The following is a 27,621-nucleotide window of genomic DNA, read 5'->3' as shown; positions in this document are numbered from 1 at the left end:
ATGTTTCTTTGATCCTTGAGACTTTTGGCTTGCATTCCAGATCGGATTTAGACGTTTAAATAGTTTTTGATATTGTACAATTAGTTTGTCTAAATCAATTTGACAGAAAAGCATAGTTATTAAAATATTTTTGGGTCCATAATTAAAACATACTTTCAATTTTGTTTTATACATTTGAGAATGGACAGGAGTATATATAGCGTCAAAACAGCCTAAAAACATACCGCGAGCCGGATTGAATTAGTTTGCCCAACTACCCCTACACCTAAACCACAGTTTCACTAACACAGCTTTGGGATCGCGCAACTGAAGGGCCGAGAGTTGAATGAGAAGGGTTCACGTCCCAGTGATGATCGATATTAATCTGACTCGCGCACACGCGACATAGGCATTTATCTTTTTCCAATTTTAATAGCACTTCCTCACAACACGTCCCAGACCTAATTTTCCTACTTTCCAAAACTACGTGAAATCAGCTTTACTCATCTGATTTGAAGTGGTATTTTCACACACAGACGATGTTGCACACCACGCTGTTTCCACGGACCACATCAGCTCCTGATCATGCGTTGATTTTTCTGCTATTGGTTCCTGCCAAACACACCTTTGTGTTTGATTGGCTGAAATGAAACCCCGATCGTTTGTAGGCCACCCACCGCAATGATGGTAAAGGGAGCTAGAAAAATAGAAAAGGAAATATCTATCAACATTTACGACAGGACTGTCACACTCTACTCCATTGACACCGAAATGTTACATTCGATACATTGTCTTCGAATATGAAAAACTGTACGTCATCTTTTATCCTGCGCCAGAACAATGTAAGTAGCTACATTTATTATTCGGTGAATTATTAGGAACCATGGATAAGGTCATGTGGAAATATCACTTTGTTTTTAAAAAAATTATCACTGTAGAAAACCTACGTTTACAAAGTAAACATACCTTTGTAAGATCTGTTTACAAAGATACACACACAAGTAGTTATTAAATAGTTGAATTTGTAGGTTATAGTTGGCCCATTCATAGAAAAGGGTAGAGGACGCATATTTACGTAATGCAATGCGTTAGACCTAGAGATGTAAACAGGTCTCATCTGCGTCTCTTGACAGCGCTTGCTACAAATTGGCCAGAGCCATTGAGGCTATCCCCATATTTCAATATTCTGGAGAGTTGAAGATTGTACCATGCATTCTCCCTAAGCATCCACTGATTTTCTCACATTGCTCTTCAAACCAGGAGGTCATGTTGCTAAACGTGTGTAAGGACCCACTCACCCACCTGTTGAACTCATTCAGCTTTGTGGGAACCCAGGCCTCTTGAGGGAGTTGCTAGCGAGATGAGATGTAAGTCTGCTGACAATGCATTTATGTTTCCTGAACGATCCTGGCTAATTTCCATCACGGCTTGGGTACCCACAAAGCTAACTGGGGCTTCCCAGCTATTACTTAGATATCTGTCAAGGTTCAAATTAATTATGTAACCTAATGGTGTAGCCTCTGTATGGCAAGTTACATACCATATATGTTTAATCAATGGAAGGTGGAAACAAAAAATGACGAACAAAATGTTAAAATACAAAGGACAGGTTACCAGCATCAAAGGGATAGGCTTATTGTTTAGCTAACAATAACTTGGAAGTGTAGAAAATTAAAGGTTAAAAGCTTTGTTTATGCAATTAGCCAATGCTAGCATTAGCTAGCTAGCTTATTGTTTGAAGCAGTAAAAACATCTATTACACAATCAGAAAACACCATAAATAAGAAGCAGTACGTTCATGCCAGACATGCTGTCTCCAGTTTCCCTCATCACTACACCAAGGTTTGCATGCTTCTGCTACTGAATACATCTGCTTTGCAGTTTTAAGTATGATTTTTTTCTCAAACTTTGCTGCATTATCACATTAGGTATTTGTTCATTTTTGATGATAATCAGGACATAGGTGGTGGTAAATACTATGGATTACATTTTCTGAATAAACATAAAAACTAAAATGTTGGATAGATTGGTTAGGACCAAATGAATACTATTCAAAATATATTCTTAGGTGGTATGTGTGCCTTACAAAAGTATTCTAACCCCTGACCAATTTTCTGATTTTTATGATATTGTTGGAGTCATTTGTTTTCAATTGTTCTTGGCAAATTTGCTCCAGGTTGTCAACTTTGACTGAGTTTTGGCCAGAAACCTCTATCTTGTTCTTAGATAACCACAGAACCCTTTCCCAGATTGAAACAGGGACACACATGCTTTCAGGTGATACATTTTGAGTAACTACTTCTTTCTTTGCACCTTCCAATACTGGAGAGTTTTAAGCAGATCTCTTGATATGGTTGACAAGTAATTCACTTCCAATCACTTTGAACTGTCTCGTTCAATGTGATTGTTGGCCTTTCTTGTGGCTTCAGTCACATATCTCTTTCTTCAAAAAACTATATAGGTACTGTACAATTTATTTTGAGCATTAAGGTTTTAAAATAAAATATAAAAGAAAACAATTTCAATGTAACATCCATAATTCTGTAAAAATAGAGAATTGGTCAGTGGTTGGAATACTTTTGCATGGACCAGCGTTTGAGCACACTTGGACTTGAGAGGGTGTGGGACTGTTTGTATGAGAAGCCCACTTGGTTCATCGGCAGGGAACTGGGTGAAGGGCCAAAGTGCTGCTTGCCGACCCTAGCCAATCACACACTGTTCATCTTGAACATTTAACAAAACATTTTCAACATCATGAACATATATATATATATATATTTTTTTTTACATATTATGTAATTATTGGTTGACAAAGCAATCAAATTAAGATGTTTAAGGTGACCAGTATTGAGAGGTACCACATATATTTACTGATGATTGTGTATAAAGAAACCTTAACCTACTGACACTGAATAGACATTTACCGAATTTGTATATTAGACACTTGAATAAACACATATTTGCTGGTATTTATTTCCTTCATGAAGGATAAAGTCATATTGAAAATAGTTTGTTTAGATTTCACTGAAAATGTGTACGTTTGTAATATCTAATTTCAACTGATGTCAATTGAGTTGTGCGTCATCAGTGTTGATGATTAGATATTGTGGATCACAGTGACTAAATACATTACATTATGATGTTATCTGTTAACAGAATACCAAGGAAAATGATGAACTGTGCTATCCTATCAGTCAGAGTCAGGAATCCCCTACTGAGACCATAGCCATAGAAGTTATGGAGGCGGTGGAGGCTCTAATTTCAATTAACAAGCACTGCAAAGCTAGGACTTCCAGCACATTCAAGCATAATGGCAAGTTCCGACCTCTGACCCCTTCCTCTGACTTCTCAGAGGATGACTGTCATTTCACACCTGACCCAGCCGACGACCAACAGTCGATTGTAAGTTGCCTCTGTTTCTTTATCTTCTCTCTCAATCACTGTTAGCTTGTCAAACGCATTCAATACTCAGTGAAATATAAACAAATTAGAACTGTCAAACCAATACATTTTTTTGTCAATAGTAAATCACTGTTGCAATTTTTGGAATTTGTCTCTAAAGCAAAATTACTTCCATTTAAAAAAAGAGGCTTTGAGCAGAGCATTAACAGCTACTGCTTTTCTTGGAACAAAACAAATCAGAGGACACTTCATATAAATTTGTATGAGAAACATTAAACGTATATGTTAGATAGGAAAAAAAATTCTACACAGCCAACAGTAACAAAGAATATTCAAAATACTTTGTTGCTATCAAAGGAGAGATATTCATGACCAACAATATTCTAGGCAGCCATCACCAGAATTGGACAACAAAGGTCAAACTGAAAATAGATAGTGATCTTTTATTAGCAGAGAAGGATGAGGGTGCTTTTTTTAAGCATGATCATTCAGTTTATGAACACAGTGAGAAAGCAAAAAATTATTTGCCCAGAAATTGCGTAATGCTGCTATTTTTAGACAAGTCCACAAGTATACACACACGATTCAGGTGTATATCAATCATTTAGAGATTGGTAATGAATTCAAGAATATTCTACTCCACTCTTGACCAATCAAATCCAATCCACTGGGGAAGGTTCTGAAACAGGGTCAATTTTATTTACAGTCTGCCAATGCTAACTTTGGACCGAACTTTTGAATTGCAATTCTATGCACCTTTCATTATCATTGAGATCCAATAGGCCATCTCATGTCTTCAAAACAATGAAAGCATCTGGATCAGATTTACATACATGCCATTCTGCTAAATGTGCTTTGACATTTCCAAGATCGTATGAGTTCACCCAAAACATTCTATCCTGAAAAAAGCTCTATCTCCCTGTTCAGAATCTGCCCTTCAATAATCAACCCACTGGGTTAATATTTGTTTTTATATTTTTAACCTCAGATGTCCATTCAATATGTTATACAGGACGTCTGATGTCTGCTACATCACAGGTCATTTCTATAGACACTGAGGACGTATTCAGAATAATTAATTTGGACTGATCTCTTTAATACACTGGTATGGTGTATGGTGGCACACATGGAAATTTAGTCACCACATTAGAGACAGACTGCACTACTGCAGCTGCAGGAAGAGACAGACTGCACTACTGCAGCAGCAGGGAAGAGACAGACTGCACTACTGCAGCTGCAGGGAAGAGACAGACTGCACTACTGCAGCTGCAGGGAAGAGACAGACTGCACTACTGCAGCTGCAGGGAAGAGACAGACTGCACTACTGCAGCTGCAGGAAGAGACAGACTGCACTACTGCAGCTGCAGGAAGAGACAGACTGCACTACTGCAGCTGCAGGAAGAGACAGACTGCACTACTGCAGCTGCAGGAAGAGACAGACTGCACTACTGCAGCTGCAGGAAGAGACAGACTGCACTACTGCAGCTGCAGGAAGAGACAGACTGCACTACTGCAGCTGCAGGAAGAGACAGACTGTACACTGTGCTATGGTGGGTCTTAGGGGAGTGCTTAAAAACATGTAAAAGTATGTTTTATAGGTTGTTAAAGTAATTCAGGACCCTCTGGAAATTGCATTGTATGGCTTTTTTTGCATTACTAACTTGTGACATACATAAATTAAATACCTTTACACAATGGAGATATTCTACTATTTTGCAATCCATTTGTTTCTTTCTTCTACCCTCTGTTTCAGTGTATGACCCCCCCCCACAGCCCAACAAAGGTTGAGGTCATTAACAGTGGTCCTGCTACAGAGGCAGTGCTGCAGTGTCCACTGGCAGTACAGACCTCATGGTTGAGTCATAGCCCACTGCCAGCAGAGCAGGGCCAGACTCTACCACAGCTAGTCAGCCTGCCCGGATCACAGGCCACCAGTGTGATCCGCCACACCGCAGACACACAGTGCTGCAGCTTGGGCATCGGTCGAGCCCCCCCTCTGGAGCACAGAGTAACCCGCCCACCGCCCCAACAGCCTCAGCCCAGCTCAGTCAGCATCAACAACCACCTGGCAGACAGGCTGTCCAGCAGGGCCTCGGGAGGGAACATAACACCCCCCAACTCCCCGGCAGCACTGGCTGCTCCCCAGGCTCTGGTTACTGTGAATCTGCCAGCTTCTGTCGGCAAATTCCACCAGCCTCCGTTAGTGTCCCCTGCCACTGATAGGGTTTCTCCTTACCCTGTGCCAATTTACTGCCAGATATTACCTGCTGTCCCTACTCCTGTGGACTGTCATAGTCCAGTGGTAACCTCCACCATTGTGCATAAACACATTGCAATAACTAGTCAAAAACAACAGTCTGCAACAGGTCTTCCTCCAGGCATATTCATGAGTAGACAGGTAACAAAGGCCCCTGCTGTATTCTTGGTTCCCCGGTCAGTTGTCCCAGTCCAGCCTTCACTGCTGACCCCTGGTGGCACCAGGCTGCCTGCCATTGCCCCAGCGCCAGGCCTCACCTCTGTGGTTCCAACAAGTAGGCTGCAGCCTGCTGAGCTGTCCAGACTCCGCAGCCATATCTGCCTCTACAAGGACTGTGGCAAGACTTACTTCAAGAGCTCTCACCTAAAGGCCCACATGAGGACTCACACAGGTGAGGCGGAGCTGTTGGGGAGGGATAATCACTCTCATATTCTTTAAATATGAGAGTTTTCTCAGTCAACTGGTAAAAAAAAATTCCTTCATACCTTTATGGTCGCTACTGATGCATAACAGCTACAATGTGCAAAGATCTCTTAGCACCATAATAAAAGAGACAGGTAATTAAGGTAAACTGATCGGCTGTGTCTCCTCCATCTTAGCTCGTATTCATGACAGTGTGTTTGTTTCTTGCTGTAACCAGTCTTTCCTCTGTGTCCTTCCCAGGTGAGAAACCTTTCAAGTGTAGGTGGGAAGGCTGTGAGAGATCCTTTGCAAGGTCTGACGAGCTGTCCCGCCATCGCAGAACCCACACAGGAGAGAAGCGCTTTGCCTGCCCCATGTGCCACAGTTGCTTCATGCGTAGCGACCACCTTGCTAAACATGCCCGTCGACACCTTGCCTCGAAGAAGGTCCCTAGTTGGCAGATGGGAGTTCTTCACAGTGGAGATGTCACACATCCGCTGTGTTCAGCGCTCTTCTTTTGGCCTTCGCCATAAAATAACTCTTATTCAAGACTGTATAACTGACAAGTTGTTAATTAGAAAGAAATCAAGTCATTTACTGTGATGCTCACTAAAAGACTAAAAGGCATAACACATTTAATTACAGGTTGAATTCTTCTTATTTTTAAAGTAAGCAGGTTTACATTTTATTATTTCATGTTTCATTCAGGTCCACTTGAGAGAACAGTATGTTCTGTGGATAGCAGATCAATGCTTGTTGAATAAGCAGGGTTTTACACTCCTTTTTAGTCTTACATGTATAAATGTCAACTTTGTTCAAAATTGCTAAAAGTAAATGGCTTTTAACTTAAGGCATTTTAAAAGGGAATTCTGTAGAATTTTTGCATTGTAATGTAAGACAATGTCAATAATATATCTGTAGTAATAATGAACTGATACTGTTTAACAACATTTACTCACCAGTTGAGTGTATACATAAGTGCATGCTAAAATGCAGTATTTCTATTGGTCAAAAGGAGGCACACTGGCTTAATGCCATGGGCGTGCACTTCATCCTTATTAATATTCAACGCTTTGATGTCAAGTGCCACATGCAGAGCAAAATGTGGCACAACGTTAAGTAGCCTTTTCCCCAAATCAGAGCTGTACTAGCGAACCATGTAGTGTATAAGACAAATGTATGGGTGATATATAAGTTACAAATGTAGTGTATAAGTAGCCACATTCTTTTACATCACAAGAACCTGGCAATTTAACAGGGGTGTGTAGACTTTTTAGATCCACTCTATGTACAGGTGACGTCAATTACTTGATCATGTTGTATCTCCTTTTCTTTGTTGTAGATGGTCTGCACCTCTGACTATTAGAGATCGGTTTGTATATTGTTGGGGCTATGGCTGACAAAAGTGTTGGTTCTCCTCTGTATTTTGCGTACCACTGTAAGGCGCTATAACAAACTTTGTATGATTATTCAGATATGCATGATTCCGAGTTTTACTGATTGTGCTAGACAACCGCCTGTTCATGACAGAATGGCAGTCAGTGCTGTGAAATACCTGTTCCGAAGGTACACAGGTACATACATTTAGTAAGCTGTAAAATCTCTTTCAAAAGTTAAGCATGCGCAAAATGATGCGGTCATGTAATATTAACCCTTTTCAGCAGGGAAATATTGAGATGTGAGAAATTAGTTTGAGGTTCTGTGCATACAAGAGAGATAGACTTACTGGAGACATCTCTCAGGCCCAAATCCAACTACTAACCACATAAGTGTCCCAAAGCTGAGGAACTCAAAATAATCAGCAGGAGCCACATCTAGCAAGTTTGCACCAATCAGCCTCCATCAGCACTCTGGGTTGGGGCTGGATTGGGATCCAGTGATAAAGAACTAAATTATGGCCATGATCGCTTCACTGAGATATAAAAATGTCACCTAGTGTTTAGAAATACAAAGAACACATGAAAAGAAACAAATGGTTGTTTACCGTTATAATTCAGGCAATGGGTAAAAAAAATATTTTCAACCTAACTATGCCACATAAAACTATTTAGGCAATAATGAAGTAAAGAATCGGAAGTGTAAAACTATCAAATTAATCTTGCCACCACACACAGTGAGGAAGTTGCTTTGGAATCTAAGGGGACTCAGAAATTGGAACCCTCATTTTAGTTTCTTCAAAACAGCCATTACAAACTTCAGTTAACTTTAGCCAATGCCAGCTAAAATAAATCATTTTTTAAACTGCCAGTTAACATTTTAAGTGACATGATTTTTTACATGCAGGTAACTCCATTACTTCCATTAACATTTAGCTAACAGTTGTTTAAGTTAAAGAATATACCTGCAGCACTGGATATAGTTAAAGGTTATTCTTTTTTTACTTTCTCTATTGATCATTAATTACCATTACATGTCAGCCTCAAGTTACTAATTTATGGTTTGAATGCTTTTGGAGCTCAAAATAAAAAACAACACACATACACAGTATGATTCAGTTAAGAGGTTTTATATTAATTTCATAACTTCAAGCAAAATGAAAAGTAAATAAAGTCCAAATTTAATGCAGGGCTCTACATTGACCTTCAAAAAGCATTTTACAGGGAGCATGGAAGCACCCAACTTCAAAAATGTAGGAACACAATGAAAAGCATTTGAGGTATTAATATTAAATCCTTGATTTCTCTAGGTGTACTGAGGACCCTTGATTAATTGCAGGTTGCACAGAAAAATATTTAGGTGCATATGCAAGTAAAATGGTCATACTGTAGAGCCCTGTAGTGCCTTAGTCAAAAATTAAGACTAATTCACAAATTTTGCACAATTCTGTCCAGGGACTTGTAAGGGATTAAAAAATAAAAAATAACATCAAATGATGCAATATGAGAAATGCCTCAAGACAAATCTGAATACCAGATTAATACATTGTGTGAGGGCCGGTTCCCTAGAGCCCTTCCATCAACAGGATGCTTGGGGACTAATGTTCTGTACTCATATTCCTTATCAAAATAAAGGTACCCCTTAATCAAAACAAAGACACTGTACTGCCTTGTTCATCTCAAATAACACCCCATTCCCTACTAAGTGCACTGCTTTGGGCCCAGAGTAATAAACCATGAAGCAAGCTAGATATACTTAGTTTTCCAAATCTAGCCTGCTTCCGCTAGCTACATAAAGTTAGCCTTCATCCAAACTAAAACCATGGATATTGCTCATCTGCCTGCTGCTACCGCTAGCAGGTTTGTAACTCCACATACATCAGACATGGCTAGCTGAAAGCTTGACATGATGCTTAAGCATCAATTCACAGGAAAGTCAATGTCACATTTTCATTTGTGGCAAACATCAAAAGGAAACCTAAAGCTATCTTGCAAATTCATAGCCACTATCAACTTTTTTATAACCTCTCATTAATACCGAATTTAATTGGCCCTCAACATGTGGCTCCCGTCATTTCATTCAGGGTTAGCGCTGCATTAACCTGCTCTAAACAGATTCATTCCAGAAGGCATGTCATAGAAATGTACCTGGCTGAAATGTGAATCACTTCTGAGGTACCAATTATCCTCCGTTTAAAGTAACTTTTCAAACTCCTCAAACCAGATACATAGATCTCTGGTCTGTAGTGCACTACATGGGGTTAGTTACTGTATGCCCTGGTATAAATACAGACTGATCCAATGTAGCGCCCTACATGGGGTTAGTTACTGTATGCCCTGGTATAAATACAGACTGATCCAATGTAGCGCCCTACATGGGGTTAGTTACTGTATGCCCTGGTATAAATACAGACTGATCCAATGTAGCGCCCTACATGGGGTTAGTTACTGTATGCCCTGGTATAAATACAGACTGATCCAATGTAGCGCCCTACATGGGGTTAGTTACTGTATGCCCTGGTATAAATACAGACTGATCCAATGTAGCGCCCTACATGGGGTTAGTTACTGTATGCCCTGGTATAAATACAGACTGATCCAATGGAAACATTCCTAGCACAAAAACAAACAAACAATAAAACCCTCAATATACATATAAAATATCTGCCAAGCATCCAGAAATGTCTTTGGGTTCTGTTGAAATAAACAATTGCTCCACTGAGTAGATAGACAATTGAATTCGAAAGACTAGCAAAAGGAGATTGGGATACAGGTAAACATGTTCCAAATATTTACCTTTAAAGTCAACTGTGTGTATGTACAATACCAATCAAACATTTGGACACAACTTTTTGTAGAATAGTGAAGTGCTAAACAAATCAAAATACATTTCATATTGTAGAGTCTAAAATAGCCACCCTTTGCCTTGATGACAGCTTTGCACACTTGGCATTCTCTCAACCAGCTTCATGGAGGTACTTACCTGGAATGCATTTCCAGTTGTGTTGTGACGAGGTAGGGTGGGTATACAGAAGACCATCATAATGTCTGTACTGTAGTTGTCCATAATATGGCAAGAACAGCTCAAACAAGCAAAGAGAAACAACAGTTAACTATTACTCTGAGACATGAAAGTCAGTCAATCTGGAACATTTCCTGAATTTCAGTCGCAAAACTACAAATGACCCAGAACAGATCACCAGGCTGTGTAGGCCTGTTTGACCAAGGAGTGTGATGATACAGCTTCAGACCTGGGCTCCACAGACACTCAACCCAACTGAGATGGTTTGGGATGAGTTTGACCACAGAGTGAAGAACAATAGCCAACAAGTGCTCAGCATATGTGGGAACTCAATCAGTACTATTGGAAAAGCATTCCAGGTGACTAGATCATGATGCTGGTTCATAGAACGCCAAGAGTGGGCAAAGCTATCAAGGCAAAGGGTGGCTACTTTGAAGAATCTAAAAAGTAACTATTTTTATTTGTTGAACACTATTTTGGTTACTACATGTATAATTTCATAGTTTGTCTTTATTACTCTAAAATAGTCAAAACAAAGAATTATCTTGAAAGTTTCCAAAGTTTGACTGGTACTGTATATATGTATATACGCATGCATTTGTAAACTGTTACAGCACTCAGAGATGTGGGCTCCATCCCTATAGACTCATCCATTTTGTTGCATACTTTGTCTCTGAATGTGATAAGCAAAGAATACCTGTGGCTACTCCTCGAGTGTCATTCAACAATATATTGTGTAGGGCTGTCCTCAACCATGTAGTCTGGTCCCAGTTAAACAACATATATTCAATTTCTTATTAAACGGATTATGCAAAGCTCTGTCAGCAAGCCCCTTGCAGTATTTTCCTCCCATTGGAATGTTGACCTGAGGTCAGCAGAGACAGGGAATGGTTTAGCAGCCCTAAGCTGGGACTGACGGGGCTTTGTCTGATTGGCCGGAGTGTAGGAAGTAGGGAACCAGGGAGAAGTTTTTCATGTTGATGTCCTGGGTGATACCAGCATCCTGCATCTCAAACCTGTCAAGAAAAAACACAAACAAAACCTGTGGACAAAGCATCTTCTAGATGACAAAGACAAAAGATAAATGAGGCAAACAATGTCAAAATATATTTTGTTAATATACAGTTCTGACACAAGTTATGTTATTTTGGCTGTTTACCAAAATATCTTCAAGTTACAGTTAAATAATGAACATGGGCTTTACATGCAGTCTCTCAGCTTTAATGTGAGGTTATTCACATCCAAATTGGAGGAAGGGTTTAGGAATAACAGATCTATAATATGTAGCCCCCTCTTTTTCATTTCAAGGGACCAAAAGTTATTTGGACAATTGACTCAAAAGCTGTATGGACAGGTGTTGGCTATTCCTTAGTTATTTCTTCAATTAAGCAGATAAAAGGTCTGGAGTTGATTCTAGGTGTGGCACTAGCTGTTGCTCTGAACCCACAACATGCGGTCAAAGGAAAATTAGGAGTGGCCAAATTAACAGTTTGGTACATTCAAAAATAATACAAATAATAATAAAAGAACACACTGGTGGGCTCTGCAACACAAAAAAGCCTGGATGTCCATGGAAAACAGTGGTGGATGATAGTAGGATCCTTTCCATGGTAAAGAAAAACCCCTTCACAACATCCTGCCAAGTGAAGAACACTCTCCAGGAGGTAGGCATATCAATATCCAAGTCTACCATAAAGAGAAGACTTCATGAGAGCAAATACAGAGGGTTCACCACAAGGTGCAGACCATTCATAAGCCTCAAGAATAGAAAGGCCAGATTTTGCCAAAAAATATCTAGAAAGCGAGCCCAGTTCTGGATTTGCATTCTTTGGACAGATGAAACTAAGATCAACCTGTACCAGAATAATGGGGGGGGGGGGGAGTATGGAGATGGCTTGGAACGGCTCATGATCCAAAGCATACCACATCATCTGTAAAACATGGTGGAGCCATGCATGGCCTCCGATGGCACTGGGTCACTAGTGTTTATTGATGATGTGACAGAAGCAGCCGGATGAATTCTGAAGTGTATAGGGATATATTGTCAACTCAAATTCAGCAAAGTTGATTGGATGACGCTTTACTTCACAGATGGACAATGTCCCACACATACTGCAAAAGCAACCCAGGAGTTTAGGGTAAAGAAGTGTAATATTCTGCACTGGCCGAGTCAATCACCTGATCTCAGCCCGATCAAGCATGCATTTCACTTGCTGAAGACAAAAGTTAAGCCAGGAAGACCCATGAACAAACAACAACTGAAGACAGCTGTAGTAAAGGCCTGGCAAAACATCACAAAGGACGTAACTAACGTTTCGTGATGTCCATGCGTTCCAGACCTCAAGCAGTCATTACCTGCAAAGGATTCTCGACAAAGTATTAAAAATTTTAATTTTATGATTGTGTTAATTTTTCCAATTACATTTGAGCCCCTGAAGTAAGGGGACTGTGTATGAAAATGGTTGCAATTCCTAAACGTTTCATACAATATTTTTGTTCAAACCCTTGAATGAAAGATGAAAGTCTGCACTTCAATTTCATCTTGGTTGTTTCATTTCAAATGAGCCCAAATAATAAAAAATTGTGTCAGTGTGCAAATATTTCTATTTCCGGACCTAACTGTAAAGCTTCTCCAGGTGGACAAACAGAAGACATAAAATCATTATAAACAAATAACGGCTTGAAGAGTGTCTGACTGTGACAACCTGATCCTGGTCACAGACATACATCTGCCTCTTACCAGTCTGTAGAAGAGATGGTGTAGTAGACGGGGGGTCTGGATATATCTGCAAAGGTGGCCTGAGAACCCAGGCTATAGGCCCCAGCATTGCTGAAGATAAGCCAGTCTCCCACACTCAGCTCTGGGAGCAGACAACAATCCACCACCAAGTCCAGTTCATCACCTGACGGACCCCAGAGACTACTGGCAAACACTGGATCCTCAGACCTAACGCTCTGGAACATCCAGCAACACAATCAGAAAGTCATTTTCTGCAACTTAGTTAAAATTAATAAATGTTTGGACTTGGGACTACAACCTTTTATTTACATAATGGAGCTTTGTGTATGACACTGAACTGAAATTGGTGATAAAGATAATAAGAAAATAGAGTAAATTTCATTAAATGGATTTTATCCAGGACATTTTCCATTGGTGCCACTGAGTCTTACATGATTTGATCGCACCCCCCATAATTTTGCTTATCCATTAGAATACAAGTGTTTATTTGTACATTGATTCATTCAGTAATTTCATTGCATTTTATGTTTACACTGTCGCCCTTTACATCTACGATCAATCTACTAGCACTGGGACGTAGGCCAATATTTGTTTAGGAATGCGATCAGGGCTAGATCTAACACAGAATTTTGTATAATTCTTGGGTTGATTTAGCTGTACACAACATGTACAGTGGTTATAAAGTCTACACACCCCCTTAGTTATTGTGATGCAAAAAAAACACCTTTAATGTGACCTATAACATGAAAAATACAATTGAAAAACAAACTGAAATCTTTGAGGTAATTTTTTAAATATCACAATAGCCTGGTTGCATAAGTGGGCACACCCTTAAACGAATTCTTTATTGAAGCACCTTTTGATTTTATTACAGCACTCAGTCTAATTGGGTAGGAGTCAATTAGCATGGTACATCTTAACGTGGCAATATTTGCCCACTCTTCTTTGCTAAAGTGCTCAAAATCTGTCAGATTGCAAGGACATCTCCCGTGCACAGCCCTCTTCAGATCACTCCACAGATGTTCAATTGGATTCAGGTCTGGGCTCTGGCTGGGCCATTCCAAAACATTAAACATCTTCTAGTGAAGCAATACTTTTGTGGATTTGAATGTGTGCTTTGGGTCCTTGTCGTACTGAACAAGGTGAACTTCCTCTTCATCTTTCTAACGAATGCCTGAAGGTTTTGTGCCAAAATTGCCTGGTATTTGGAACTGTTCATAATTCCCTCCACCCTAAGGCCCCAGTTCCAGCTGAAGAAAAAAACCCTGACCCAGTTTTCTTCTCGTCTTTTCATCAATTTTGGAGGGACGTCCAGTTCTTGGTAATGTCTCTGTTGTGCCATATTTTCTTCATTTGATGATGACTGTCTTAACTGTGTTTCCATGGTACATCTAATGCTTCGGAAATAATTTTGTACCCTTGTCCTGACAGATATCTTTCAACAATGAGATCCCAATAAGAAAATGTCAGAAAAATCCTTTTAAAGGAGTCATTTTAAATGATGGCAGGTGTGTAATTACATCTATTTAACATGAGTTTGAATGTGATTGGTTAATTCTGAATACAGCCAGATCCCCAGTTATAGGAGGGTGTGCACACTTATGCAACCAGGTTATTGTAAGGTTTCTATTTTTCATTTTTCCCCCTCGAAGATTTCAGTTTGTTTTTCAATTTTATTGTTCATAACATAGGTCACATTAAAAGTGGAAAAAGTTCTGACATGATTTCTCTTTGTCTCATTCTTTTACATCACAAACATTTTCACAGGGGTGTTTAGACTTTTTACATCCACTGTATATATACACAGTATTTGTATGGTCTGCTACATTGTTTTTAACGCATGTTGTATTGAGAGCAAGACTGATTTGAATTTTGTAAATGGTATCGCTATATTCTCAGCTTCATCACTTGCAATGTTTGCTCTACTGTATCATTCTGCCTCTTCTAACCATCATTTAGGAAGTTCTCATTGCGTAGGGCAGTAGTAGTTGCCTACCATTGACCTTTTCCAACGCCAGGATGCTGTCGTCACAGTTAACCCCTTGTCGGGAAAGTGACTCATTTACGTAGAGAACCACATAATTTGTGAAACAGATGCAAGTATAGTTTGATAAGGACAAGAATGATTCACTTTGCTGTTTGAGGAAATTAATTAATGATTTTGTTTTCAGGAGACTGTAACATTTTGTTAGTTTACCAAACCCTGAAAATAACAGGTACCTTGTGCACAGCTGGGGCTGGAATTACATTATCAGCTAGCTTGCTGGCAAATGAGCCATACACTCCATTGTTCATGTAGTACAGGAACTCTGGCTCATGGTTGGGAGATGGGCCATCTGTAAAGATGTATGGCAGAAGGCATAAGATATTATGATACAAAAAATGGCATTATGACACAAAAATTTTGTTTAATATTTCAGACATTCATTTTTTGGTGATAAGTTGGTTAAAATAATTAAAGTAAATTTGTGTTGATATCCAAAGCATCAATGATTATATAAAAGGCTGTTTAGCAGGCACTTTCATTAAAAAGCAACTTGCAGTGGTGTGGTCCTGGGAATCAAACTTTCTATCCAGGCATCCGAGTCATGTTCTACTGAACTAAAAAACAAATTTGACAAGGAATTGCCACTGACCGTGTAACTGATCAACGTGACGGTCCGGGGAGACTACTTGTTTTTCGATGATGTTGACAGCCAGGGTGAAGGAGGAGGATACATAATAACTGCCAGGCTCAGCCATGATGGAGACACCAGACGAGGCAGGGAAGTACAGTTCCAGCAAAGGCCGAACTGCTCCGTTAATCTGTTAGAAGAGGAAGATAGCTGTAAACTTCAACTTCAAGGGCATTTAATAGTGTTAGAGGTCTTCAACAATCAGGGTGGAACCAGAACTTGGCATCCAAGGATAAATATTCTACTTGACTCTTGCCTAAATATTAACTAAGCCCAATTCAGGCATTATGAACAATCATAGCGAGAATATGAACAACAAATGTGACAGGAGTAAAGAAAGTGTGTACGGTTTTAGGTGCCGCAACTCTGAAGCTATGCACAAATTAACCCCTGTGCCTGGTTCAATCCAAAAGCAGCATTTACAGGCTGCCGTAGGATAAACTCAGAAATACCTCAAATCTAATTTCCAACCTAGCTGATTAAGTTTTGCATGGACTGGTATGAAAACGATCAGAACTTCTCTTTTCAATGATGATCGTCTAAAGCAGTGTTTCCCAATCCTGGTCCTCGGGACCCAAAGGGGTGCATGTTTTTTTTTTTTTCCCTAGCAATCACACACCTGATTCAAATTTAAAGACTTGATGACAGGTTGATTACGTCACTCAAGTGTGTAAGTGGCATGGCAACATTTAAAACAGGTGTGTGAGTGCTTGGGCAAAAACAAAAACGTGCACCCTTTTGGGTCCCGAGGACCAGGATTGGGAAACACTGGTCTAAAGGCAGTAAGCTAAGATGTTGTCTGGTATTCAACATAACTCAGCCCATGGACACCATAACGCGGATTAATGATCATACCAATACATTTAGATTCATTTGTAAGGATACAACATTTATTTTTAATGAAGAATAAAATATGTAGCTATTATAATAATGAGTTACACTCGAGATATAGGTTGGATTTTCGATGGTGTTGGCTATCCTATCTTCACCGGATCCTCAGGCAGTTTGCAGGTCATCAGGCAGACCAACTATGGACCTCATTTTTGGGATCCACAAAGACGAGTATGTGTGGATGTGTATACATTCAAAAGAAATCGGTGTGTAGGCTTTTATTCTAAAACCCTGTTACCCATGTACAGGCATGATGGTAAACAGAGGCTGAAGTAGCATGTGACCAGCTGTTTAATTTCAGTAATCCCTTCTGTTTAACATGACATCACAAGGCAACAGTACACAACCAGGACCTGTTTCAGCTGAGTCTCGGAGCCACTGAATCCACCTCCAATATCCAGGATGGTCATACTGAAGCCAATATCCTCCTGAAATTGAAGAAGGAAAAAAAAATATATAATTATAATAATTGCTGTCAGTCTTCACATATGGCACATATTCAAAAGGACCATGATTTAAGCACTAGACGACTCACCCCCATGTCGAAAACACAGCGGGCGTCAGACACTGCATGGTTGTAGGCCTGGGGGTCGTCACAGGAGCAGGGAATGTGGAATCTGCATTATGCAGACCATGGTAATGTCATGAGAATACAACGTGATCAGGGATTTACTAAGCAGAGGAAATGGATCAGTCAGCTTACACAGATTGTCCACTGATAAAAATACACAAATTGATTGGTTGCTCAGCACTAAAATGTTTTTTTGCAGTTATTGCTGCTAAATAAGGCATAACCAGTTGAGTTTAAGGGGGGGATTCAAACAGGGGTCCTGTAACTTTCTGAAATGAAAACTATTTGTATTAAATATAATTGTTCACCGTAGCTCCCTATTACCTAATATGAGATGTTAAGTGACAGTCTGATAATGTTCAGTGGAAAATCTAAGTATTTGGTTGCCTGTGTAGGAGTCGAGGTGTATCACTGGGTGTAGTTAGGGTACAAGGATTGTTAGTTACATGTATATGTATAATATAGCTGTCACTATCTCTAGAGGCTTCTGGGCAATTTTGTAAAAATTGCAAACGACAGGGCTAACAATTCCACGCCACAGGCACAGTAAAATATATTTGTATGTATTTAATTTACAATAAAAAATATTCTAGATGATAATAAACTCAGAGTACAGAGGAAATGGTGGGGCGGAAGCATGACTCACCTGACCCCCACCACTTCCATGCCCAGCTCCATGGCACTCTCCAGCAGGTGTCTGCAGTCTTTCAGCTTGGAGCCAAATGCCATGCCCATCTCCTTCCCCTCACCAGAGGCCTCTGTGAACACCTGCAGCAGCAGTCTGAACAGAGAAACGGTTTTAGGTCATTCATATCCATAGCCATTCTAGTTGGAGAGAGTAGCAAACACGGATGTTCTAATTAACAGGTTAATAATTGTAGGGGTAACAGTTCATATGGAAACCTACTTGGCACGGGGGTGGCATCGAGCGATCTTGCGTAGCTCGGTCTCATTGTCACACACCAGGAAGTCAATTCCATTTTTGGCTGCGTACTTGATTTGGGAAATCTGCTTACACACACCACTGTAGACAATGTCTTCAGAGGATACACCATAGCCCCGCACAAGCTCCAATTCACACTGAAAATGAGCAGAAACGTTTTAATATTACAGCTTCAAGTTCTGAAAGAGCAGTGCACAGTAGCAGCAAGAGATTTCTCCACTAGAAGGCACTACTTCCCATTTTCAGAGTATACAGACATAAATCACTCTTAACACAGTTGTAACAGATGTTAGCTATTGGATGTTATGAGATGAACATGAATTAGCAGAGATTCACATCCACTTGATTAATAAAAGTTTTCCTTAAATGTCTCCTGGGGACTCCCAGATCGCTCACAATTTTGCTGTAAGGCTGACCTAGTTAACCTGAATCAACTAGTCATCAGCTTAATGATTAGTAGACAAGTTGATTCATGTGTGCTAGCTTTAAAATACATCTAATACACAGAATGGTTGGGGGTCCTGAGAACGAATGCTGTACAAAACTATTCCAATGAATCGCAAAATACATCCGTAAGCGGTGAACAGGTCATTTACAGAGGAATTGTTATGACATTAGCAGTGGGAGAAAACACTGCAAGCACCTTGTTGGTACAGATGAAGCCAGTACCCAGAGCAGCTAGAATTTCAATTACAGCCGGGCTGCTGTTGGCTTGGACAGCATAGAAGGGTCGCATCAGGGGCATATGGGTTCGCCAGCGAACGTGCTGCCTCTTGATGACCCCCAAGTCTGCCACGAAGAATGCATTCTTTTCTACCTGAGAGTTGGAAGGAAAGCAAGACACATTAGAGGTTGTGTCTGACCGGCTTTGTCATTTACAAGCATCGTTCATATCAATGTATCTGCAAGTTGCATCATATTTTATCCAAAAACGTTTTAATGCCACATAATAATGAAATACCAATCGAGGTCTGCGTGTGCATAAAAAAAAAAATTATATGACAAAAGTTCCAGTTTTAACCTCTCCACCAAAGGCTAATATTATCAGACAGTTTGACATTTCAGCATTATACTTTTCCTTTAGGCTTATTACCGATTCTCATGACATAAAAAAAAATGACAATTTCGACAGTGTGCCACAACAGGGATATGAACCTTGGCCATAATGATGAAAGCATGCCAGTGGGCAGAGTTTGGCCAGTAAACTGAACAATCTACATTTTTACACAACACCAGGACTTTGACATCACCAGCTTTGTATGACAATACTCCATTTTATAACAACACCACAGTGAAACTGGGCCCTAACATTATCTACTGTAGATCACTACCTCTGAATATAATTATCATTGGAAGATATAGTATTCTATTAGTGTTGAACACTACACCTGGCAATGGCCTTTTGCACACTCCTGGTCTTCAAACCATATTAATCTCTCAGCTGTCACAGATACTATGGAGCCTTAGAGCTCAAACATGTTAATAGAGTCAGGACAGTTTTCTCCATGGGACCACTGTGGAAGTGAGTAGCTTGCTCATGACAGCACCAGACCACAGCAAAGGGCAGACACCCGTTACAGGAATCAGGAGCATGCTCTTTGCTGGATAAAATGTAATAGCCAGATATTCCACTTTATAACTAGCTAGCTAAGCTACAAGCAATGTTTCACATTGCTAGTGAATTTCAACCTTACATTCAGATAAATACATTAAACTCCTTTCAAGATTTTAAGCACCTGTGATCTCCCTGAATGAACAGTGACTGGTTGTTCTTACAAACATAGCATCACCAAGACCATGTTAACCTAAGAACATTAGCATCATCCTCAACTTCCATTTTACAACTGGTGTCTATTTAAAACATGAGCATGGTGAGCAGGTGCAAGGTCTCAACATGTCACTCCAGCCAAGTGGGATGAGCCTGACAGCTTTGCACCGCAGCAATGCATTTTCACTTCTAATACCGTTTCAATTAAGTGTGCTACAACTTCTGAATCAATTTTGGATTAGGGAATTAACTAATCCTAACCTAATTCCCATAGGAACGCCTGACATGCTATAAGCTAGCGGGATTTCAAAATGTGAACGTATGTTAATGTACAGAGAACGGTCCATTCACAGTACTTACCAGTGTTTGTTCAGAAATATAGTTGTCAACCACGTCACTGAAGGATGTGGCTCCCTCCAGCAGGGCAACAGAGTAGTTTGGCTCATCAACTAGTCCCTTCATCTCAACGGTTGCCTGCTAATCTGCCAGTCAAAAAATGGCCTCGTGGTCTTTCTCTGAGCCCCAGGGTCCTAGTATGCAACAAACTGGAAAACACAGGATACGAGGCAGTGTGAAATACAGCCCTATAACTTTTAAAGTAGGCGTGGAAAATTACATCTGTATAATAATTACAAAATGGTTAATTTAATTTTGTTTATTTTACAGGAAAATGCAAAGGCAGTTTGCCTACTTTGCTCTACATATTTCATTTAGACCAGTTAAGCCTTTACGATGGTTTTTCCCTGTGAGCAAAGCTATTTGTGAAGGCAGCCAATCAGAGTTGGCGCTGGACATCACGTCATGGGGCTGCCTACAGGGTGTCCTGGATGTCTGACCAGCCTCTGTGAAAACAAGAGTTCTGGGGCAGGGAGTTCGTTTACTTTATCATCAATTACTCCTGACAATTAGGATTAATCCCGCTGGCAGTGACCCATAAAGGTTTCCTTTTGATGGCATTAGCAATGTACAATACCAGCAGCATTGGGGGTCAGATCTCTGCTCTCCATTATGTTACATAATGCATCAGTCAATGGAGCCTTGTTGGCCTGGTACTGGATCAGATGTGAACTGTTTGTGTAGAGCAATGGGGAGGCACTGTCTGGTTGGCCTCACAGACAGCTGTCTGACGATTGGACCAAACCACTGTCTGTTATCAGAGGGTTGCACCGTAGCACGGTCGGGTTGGAGTGGACTGCTGTGACTGTTTTGAGGTGTGCTGTGCTTTATCCCAGTCTCAGTTCGGAGCCTCTTGAACTGCTTTCAGAGCGTTTTTTTGTTTATATAAACCCCTTTAAAACAGAATTCTTTCTCTCTATCTCAATTTGCAGTCAACTTTCATATAGCCATTGCTTAATCCAGAAAGAGCAAGAGATATTCAACTTTGACCCTGCTGTTATGGTAACCTGATGTGTCAGCTAAGGGTGTACTACATGCTGAGATAGTTACTACACTTCATTTAAGCTTCAGTAAACTTCCCATTCCAGCTTATGCTTCAACAGTATACTAGTAGGGTAAATATTGCTAGTCTGTCGCTAAGTCCAGCTGGCTTGTAAGGGTGCATGCTAATTATCTTCATTGACACAATGCAGAACTGTCAATCCACTGCTTAGTCTGTACCACCGACTAGAGCCGAATACAAAACGTAAGAGAAGTTATCTTTCAAATTCAGCAGACAACAGAGGCAATTTTTTCCACACCTCAAAAACAGTGATTGAGAGCTAAACCCTAAAAACACAAGATACAGGGGAAAACTGGAAAATTAAATTTGGGATTTTGGCCTCTATAATGTTATTTGTGACATGACACATTATCCTGCTGGAAGTACTCATCCAACGCCCGGTAAATTGTAGCCATGAAGGGATTCACCCAGTCAACAAGGATGTTTTCGATACAATGTGGTCATTCAAACTATGCACAACTGGTATCAAAGGACCTAACATGTACCAAGATGGATGGGTCCATAGACTCATACTGCTAATTTCAACGATTGACTGCCGTAAGCATGAGGAACCAGGATTTGTTGGACCAGGCAATGAATTTGCATTCCGAAATTGTCCAGTGTTTGCGGAAGCCCGCTCATTAAAATTACTTTGTTTTCGATTGATAGGAACAGATCACGGTTTGAATTTCCGCTGCAGCTCAGTTGGTATAGCATGGCACATGGAACACCAGAGGGTGTGGTTTTGATTCCCACAAGGGATCAGGTCGGAAATGAATGCACTCACGACTGCAAGTTGCTCTGGATAAGGTCGTAAGCTAAATTACTAAAATGTCAAATGTCTGCGGCAATAGCCCATCATTCTCAAGGACCACCTATTTGTACATCCTGAGATGCCCTTCTGAACAACACTGTAGTACTGCAATACTTACCGTGATTATTATGGCATCTGAGGCATGCATGTGAGCTTGAGACATTTTATTAGAGACAACAGAGATCAAATCCTACCCTCCACACTTACAGGTCTGAGCATCTCGAAGTCAGAACTGTTGGTTTGCATCCTACCCGGCAGTCTGCTTCAAACAGGTGATGTGGAGAGAATCAGTGTCTGCCCTGTTTATTACTGGTGTCCCCCAAAGCTTGGTTCCAGGCCCGTCTCCTCTTTTCTCCATACACTAAGTCCATTTTTTACTTTCACATCCTCACATGGTCTCTCCTATCACTGCTTTATGGATGACACTAATTTTCTCAATTCCACTACTGACAGCCATCTCTGCATGCCTAGCTGACATATCTGCTTGGTTGTTGGCCCACCACCTCAAGCTCAATCTTGACAAGATGAAGCTGCTCTTCTTCCGCGAGGCCTGTCTGCCCTAAGACACGTCCTTCACAGTTAACAACTCCACAGTATCCCCCTATCAGAGTACAAGGAATCTCTGCATGTTCTAATGTAACACCTTGTTATACTCGCTTCTGCAAGTTCCACATGTATAGAGTACAACCTTACCTCACACAAGAAACCTCGCCCTTTTCATCTTACGTATGGATTACGGATTACTACAACTCACTGTTGGCAGGGCTCCTGACGCGTGCCAACAGACCCTACACATTTTTCAGAATGCCACAGCCAACCGGTTTTCAACCATTCCAACTTCTCCCATGTCACTCCGCTACTCAGCTCACTCAACTGGCTTCCATTTGAAGCTTGTTTCCACTACAAGGCCATGGTGTTTACCTACATTGCAACAAGAGCTTCTCCTTACCTTCAGTTAATGCTCAAACCCTACATCCATACCTGGGCTCTTTGTTCTGTCACATCTGGGCTGCTGGCTATCTTGCCACTAAGGGAAGTAATTTCCCAAACTGCCCAGTCAAAACTATTCAGCCCTTGCACCCCAATGGTGGAACTGGCTTCCCATTGAGGTTAGGATAGCAGAGTCGCTGCCTATTTTCAGAAAACAACTGAACCGTACCATTTCAAATATTACATTAAATAACTCTACAGAAATCCCCCTCGATTGCTTTTGGGAATTACGGCTTTGTGTTGTCTTATTCCCAGCACTGAATTGTGTCAATAATACATTCCTTGAGTAGTATGTACTTACTACTAGGAAGATGTGTTGTTGCTGCATTTGAGCTTGGTTGATCTACTCAGTACATGCTCTTTTCCTGAAAAATGGTTTGCATTGGTCTTGCTAGTTTGTATTTGCTATGTTCATTTGTTTTTTCTTCCCAACACTGACCTATGGCAATAACTAATTGATAGTACTTCTACTGAGTTGGTGCTTCCCCTAGCTTCTTAAAAGGTTTGCATTAACTGTAAGTCGCACTGCATACAAGCTTCATCTAATTGTAAACTTAAATGTAAAGACTGACAGTAGGGAAGGATTGATTTGGATTTAAAAAATGTGTTTTAATGAGATTATGTACAACTGGGGTTGAAGCAAAAACCCCAAAAGGCAGCTGTCCTGGGCCAGGTTTGAAAAGCCCAGCGTGTCACCTCAAAGACATGTTTGGGTTATTATTGTGGCAGACTGGGGCCTGTGTTCACTTACGGTCTCAGAAAGTGTCTCATAGTTGGGGCATGAAAAAAGAGGCTGAACCTCTTACATTACTTGACATCTACTCACATAGACGAGTAGGGAGATGGAGATCCCCCACTATCAGCTAGGATCCCAAGGTGGCTCCGCGTTAAAGTCGAACGGCTCCCGGCGGAGAGCCGCCCCTAAGCCCTTTGGGTAGTAATTGTACAGCTGCAAAGACAATAACATAATGTTATAGTTGAGTCAAGAAGAAATAGATGCAAATCTAGACAAAACAAATACATTGAGTCTCATTAAATAGCAAAAAAGACAAATATACAACAGCGGATGTTTTAAGTTAATGTTTCAAATAATATTTTTCTATCAAATTAATCTGAGTGACTGACATTCTCCATTTAAACTACCTTGCCAGTCCACTGATCAGTTTACAATGATTTGTAATCTCCCATTACTCGCTTTACACTCTCGCAGTACTACCCTTCCAACCTAAAACCACCCTGGACTAGCGAGCACTATACCAGTCTTGTTCGATAAGGGTAGATGAGGAGACAAGTCTTGAGCCAGTATTCTACACAGTGCCCCTTTAGGGCCAGGTGGTTTGCATTCTGTGTAATGTTTACAAACAAGTGTGAATTATTATGGATATTTTATTATATGACTTATCATTATCAAGCATTTATTTATTTTATTTTACAATCAACCATATAAACGTGCCACATTGTAGTTACCTTAATTGCCAAATATGTTCAGGTTAAGTTCCAACTTCCATGCACTAAATCGTCGACAGTACGGCACAGTATATAACTACCCATCTTGCTATTGTTTTACTACTGCTGTTGTCAAAACCTACTGTACCATCCATAACTACATGTCGTTAACGTTACTGCACATGCCATCTATGCAGACTAACGTTAGAGTAAGCTGTAGCGTAGATTACTTAACTTCATATTGTATCTAAGTTAGTAGGCGGATAGTATTTTCAACGTAATATTTACTGGCTAACGTTAGCTAGCAAGCTTGTTGATATACTGTACGATAACGTCTAACTATCGTTCCTTAGACCGCCAAAGGAAATACAGTAGTTAGAAATATATTTCAAAACAACATTGACCTATGACATTCTACCATTACATAGTGTATTGTAACCACAGAGAACTGTTAGCTAACATGGCTAGCTAGCTAACGGCGTAACGCTAGCGTTCCCTAATTAGCATGCTAACCACAGTAGGTACTTACGTGAGAATAAAACCCAATATTGGGGATGGATCGTTTTTTCCTTTTAGGCGGAATTTTCAATGATTGAAAGGGCCAATATTAAGAAAAATAAAAAATGCAATCAAAACGGAGGGGAGCATCACAATTTGAATTTAAAATGCGGAACCTTTCGTAGCTGCGTAGCGAATAAACCCTAGAATGGTAAACCAACGAGGTCGCAGACAGACGAAAAAAGAGGAAAGAGGGCGGGTTGTCTAACGACATGTAGAGCAGTACATTATGTGGGCTCAAGAGGGGGAAATACAATCAAAGCGGATCAGATAAATATTTGAACCATTTCAATTAAAGCTGAAAAGACATGTATTGATTTAAATATATATATATTTATTTATTTTCTTTACGTATATATATCTCTATATATATATATATATATATACGTAACTTCATGCTCAATGAGCTTTGCAGTCATAACCCATCCGAACCCAATATATATATTTTAACCATGAAGTAAATATAAATATATATATATATATTTACTTCATTGTTACCATGTATTGGACACAAACACTATAGCTTAAAAAGTAATGGTTAAAATTGGTTTGTATATCATGGGTGGTCAGACCTTGTATCCATAGTTCTATCTATGAATTTAAGGGTAGTTCGATTTCACTCTAGTGACATCCTTCTGCTATTTACCAATAGGGTAACTGTTGGTACTGTTTGACCTCAGCAGTGCCTCTTTAATATGTATTGTACTTTATTGATTATATAATCATTCAATTCAGTCAGTTCCATAGTAGCACGTTTTTAGAATCTCTCAATCAAATATTTTAACCTACCTTGTTGATGTCCTCGTGCTTTTTCCCATAAATGATGTCCTCAAAATGTCACAACTCTCTTGTATTCTGTGAACACATACTTCAGTCGCGTAAGAATCGTTTACATCCGAGTTAATTCATAACCTTTGCTTCCATTGAATTCCACGTCTCCAACGTTAATGTTACTATGAGTGTCAAAGGTGCGTGCCTCCCTCTAAGTACGCTCGAAAGTGTCTCCCAGAGATTAATTTGCATGTCATACTTCTTGCCTATTGGTGGAGAAGTAGGTGTATTCAAACTTGAACAAACTATTAATTGAATTTAAGGCAATAGGACTGGGCAGATTTTTATTGCATTCACTTCGTGACTGTTTCATCAATGATACATTTTTAAATATATGAAGTTCATGTTGTGAGGTATGTGACCAATAATTAATGAAGTAATGAATAGTTATAAACAAGTTATAGACAAGATCAGTCTGAAGATCACTAACTGGCAATAGAAAAACGTATGTCCTTGACAACCATACCTCTATCCATTTGTGGTATAGGTAATCAAGCTTGCAAAGGGTCTGTGGTATAGGGCCAACATATCATTAAGGGCTGTTTTTATGCACAACTCAATACAGAGTGCGTGGATACAGCCCTTAGCTATTTTGGCAATACACCACGATCTCAGAGCTTCCTTATTGCTATTATATATTGGTTACGAATGCAATTAAAGCAGAATTTTTTTTTTTTGTACCTATGGTTTGCAGTCTCTTAAACCGGGTGGGTTGAACCCTGAATGCTGATTGAATTATAGCTGTGGTATATGTGTGCAATTAGAAATGAGAGAGTGTGGTATATGGCAAATATACCACGACTAAGCCCTGTTCTTAGACACAGCGCATCGCAAAGAGCCTGGAAATGGCACTAAGCTGTGGTTTATTGGCAATATATCACAAACCCCTGAGATGCGTTATTCTTTTATAAACTGTTTACTGTCGCAAATAAAGCAGTAAAAGGTGATGTGATGTCATACCCACTGTACATGGTATCACATCACTTTTTACAGTGGTAAGTGTGTTGGTAACAGAGCAATAAAGCATCTACAGAGTTTGTAAATGGGAAATATGTCAGCCAGTAGCATACAAGCAATGTACAATGTAAACTGCACCCAAAATGAAAAAGTAGAACATGCTGGGTGAATAGAAATATTTGCAGTGAAATATAATGGTCTGCGTAGCAGGATTTACAGGCTATAGAGACATTTGGGGTATTAAGGCCGCTTGGTGTCTGTATAAGCTCTTTGTGAAAACTGCATGTAAAAGTGCTTCATAAAATAAATGTGATTTTATCAATTGATCCTCACACCAATTTTGGATTTATTGCACATAGCAGCAGCCACCATCACATTAGATTTATTGCAATGTTTTCGGGACAAGATCAGAATGGTACCACTAAAAATCTAAGACTTTTAAGCACTATCGGGTTGTTTAACCATGATTCCATAAGGCTGAAAGCAGAGGTGAGAGAGAAGTCAATTGGAGCTTTCATCAGGTGTAACCTCTCCATCATATTTGTGAGTGAGCTTACATTT

The 27,621-nt window shown here is 40.0% G+C and overlaps 2 protein-coding genes across 4 annotated transcripts; one reads left to right on the top strand and one right to left on the bottom strand.

Annotated features, from left to right (window-relative positions):
• The first annotated feature begins 626 nt into the window (after window positions 1-626).
• Window positions 627-8,816, top strand: LOC105019206 (Krueppel-like factor 10). Of its 2 annotated transcripts, XM_010885191.5 has the most exons (4): window positions 627-821; window positions 3,136-3,381; window positions 5,135-6,029; window positions 6,302-8,816. In XM_010885191.5, the coding sequence occupies exons 1-4, from the start codon at window positions 780-782 to the stop codon at window positions 6,571-6,573; spliced, it is 1,455 nt and encodes a 484-aa protein (XP_010883493.2). In that variant the 5' UTR covers window positions 627-779; the 3' UTR covers window positions 6,574-8,816. The 2 variants fall into 2 exon arrangements, with proteins under 2 accessions (XP_010883493.2, XP_010883494.2); XM_010885192.4 differs by lacking the exon at window positions 3,136-3,381.
• Window positions 8,817-10,424: 1,608 nt separating this feature from the next.
• LOC105019207 (antizyme inhibitor 1) lies at window positions 10,425-26,198 on the bottom strand. Of its 2 annotated transcripts, none has more exons than XM_010885194.3 (12): window positions 26,062-26,198; window positions 24,095-24,217; window positions 20,387-20,571; window positions 18,902-19,075; window positions 18,223-18,395; window positions 17,962-18,096; window positions 17,280-17,361; window positions 17,098-17,172; window positions 15,815-15,983; window positions 15,399-15,514; window positions 13,179-13,393; window positions 10,425-11,454 (listed from the first exon to the last, which is right to left on the bottom strand). In XM_010885194.3, the coding sequence occupies exons 3-12, from the start codon at window positions 20,486-20,488 to the stop codon at window positions 11,340-11,342; spliced, it is 1,356 nt and encodes a 451-aa protein (XP_010883496.2). In that variant the 5' UTR covers window positions 20,489-20,571; window positions 24,095-24,217; window positions 26,062-26,198; the 3' UTR covers window positions 10,425-11,339. The 2 variants fall into 2 exon arrangements, with proteins under 2 accessions (XP_010883496.2, XP_010883495.2); XM_010885193.4 differs by lacking the exon at window positions 26,062-26,198 and adding an exon at window positions 25,244-25,475.
• Window positions 26,199-27,621: the final 1,423 nt, after the last annotated feature.

This window comes from Esox lucius, chromosome 20 (genome assembly GCF_011004845.1).
Source record: "Esox lucius isolate fEsoLuc1 chromosome 20, fEsoLuc1.pri, whole genome shotgun sequence".
NCBI classification, from domain to species: domain Eukaryota; kingdom Metazoa; phylum Chordata; class Actinopteri; order Esociformes; family Esocidae; genus Esox; species Esox lucius.
This window is presented reverse-complemented; position numbering and strand designations above follow the sequence as displayed.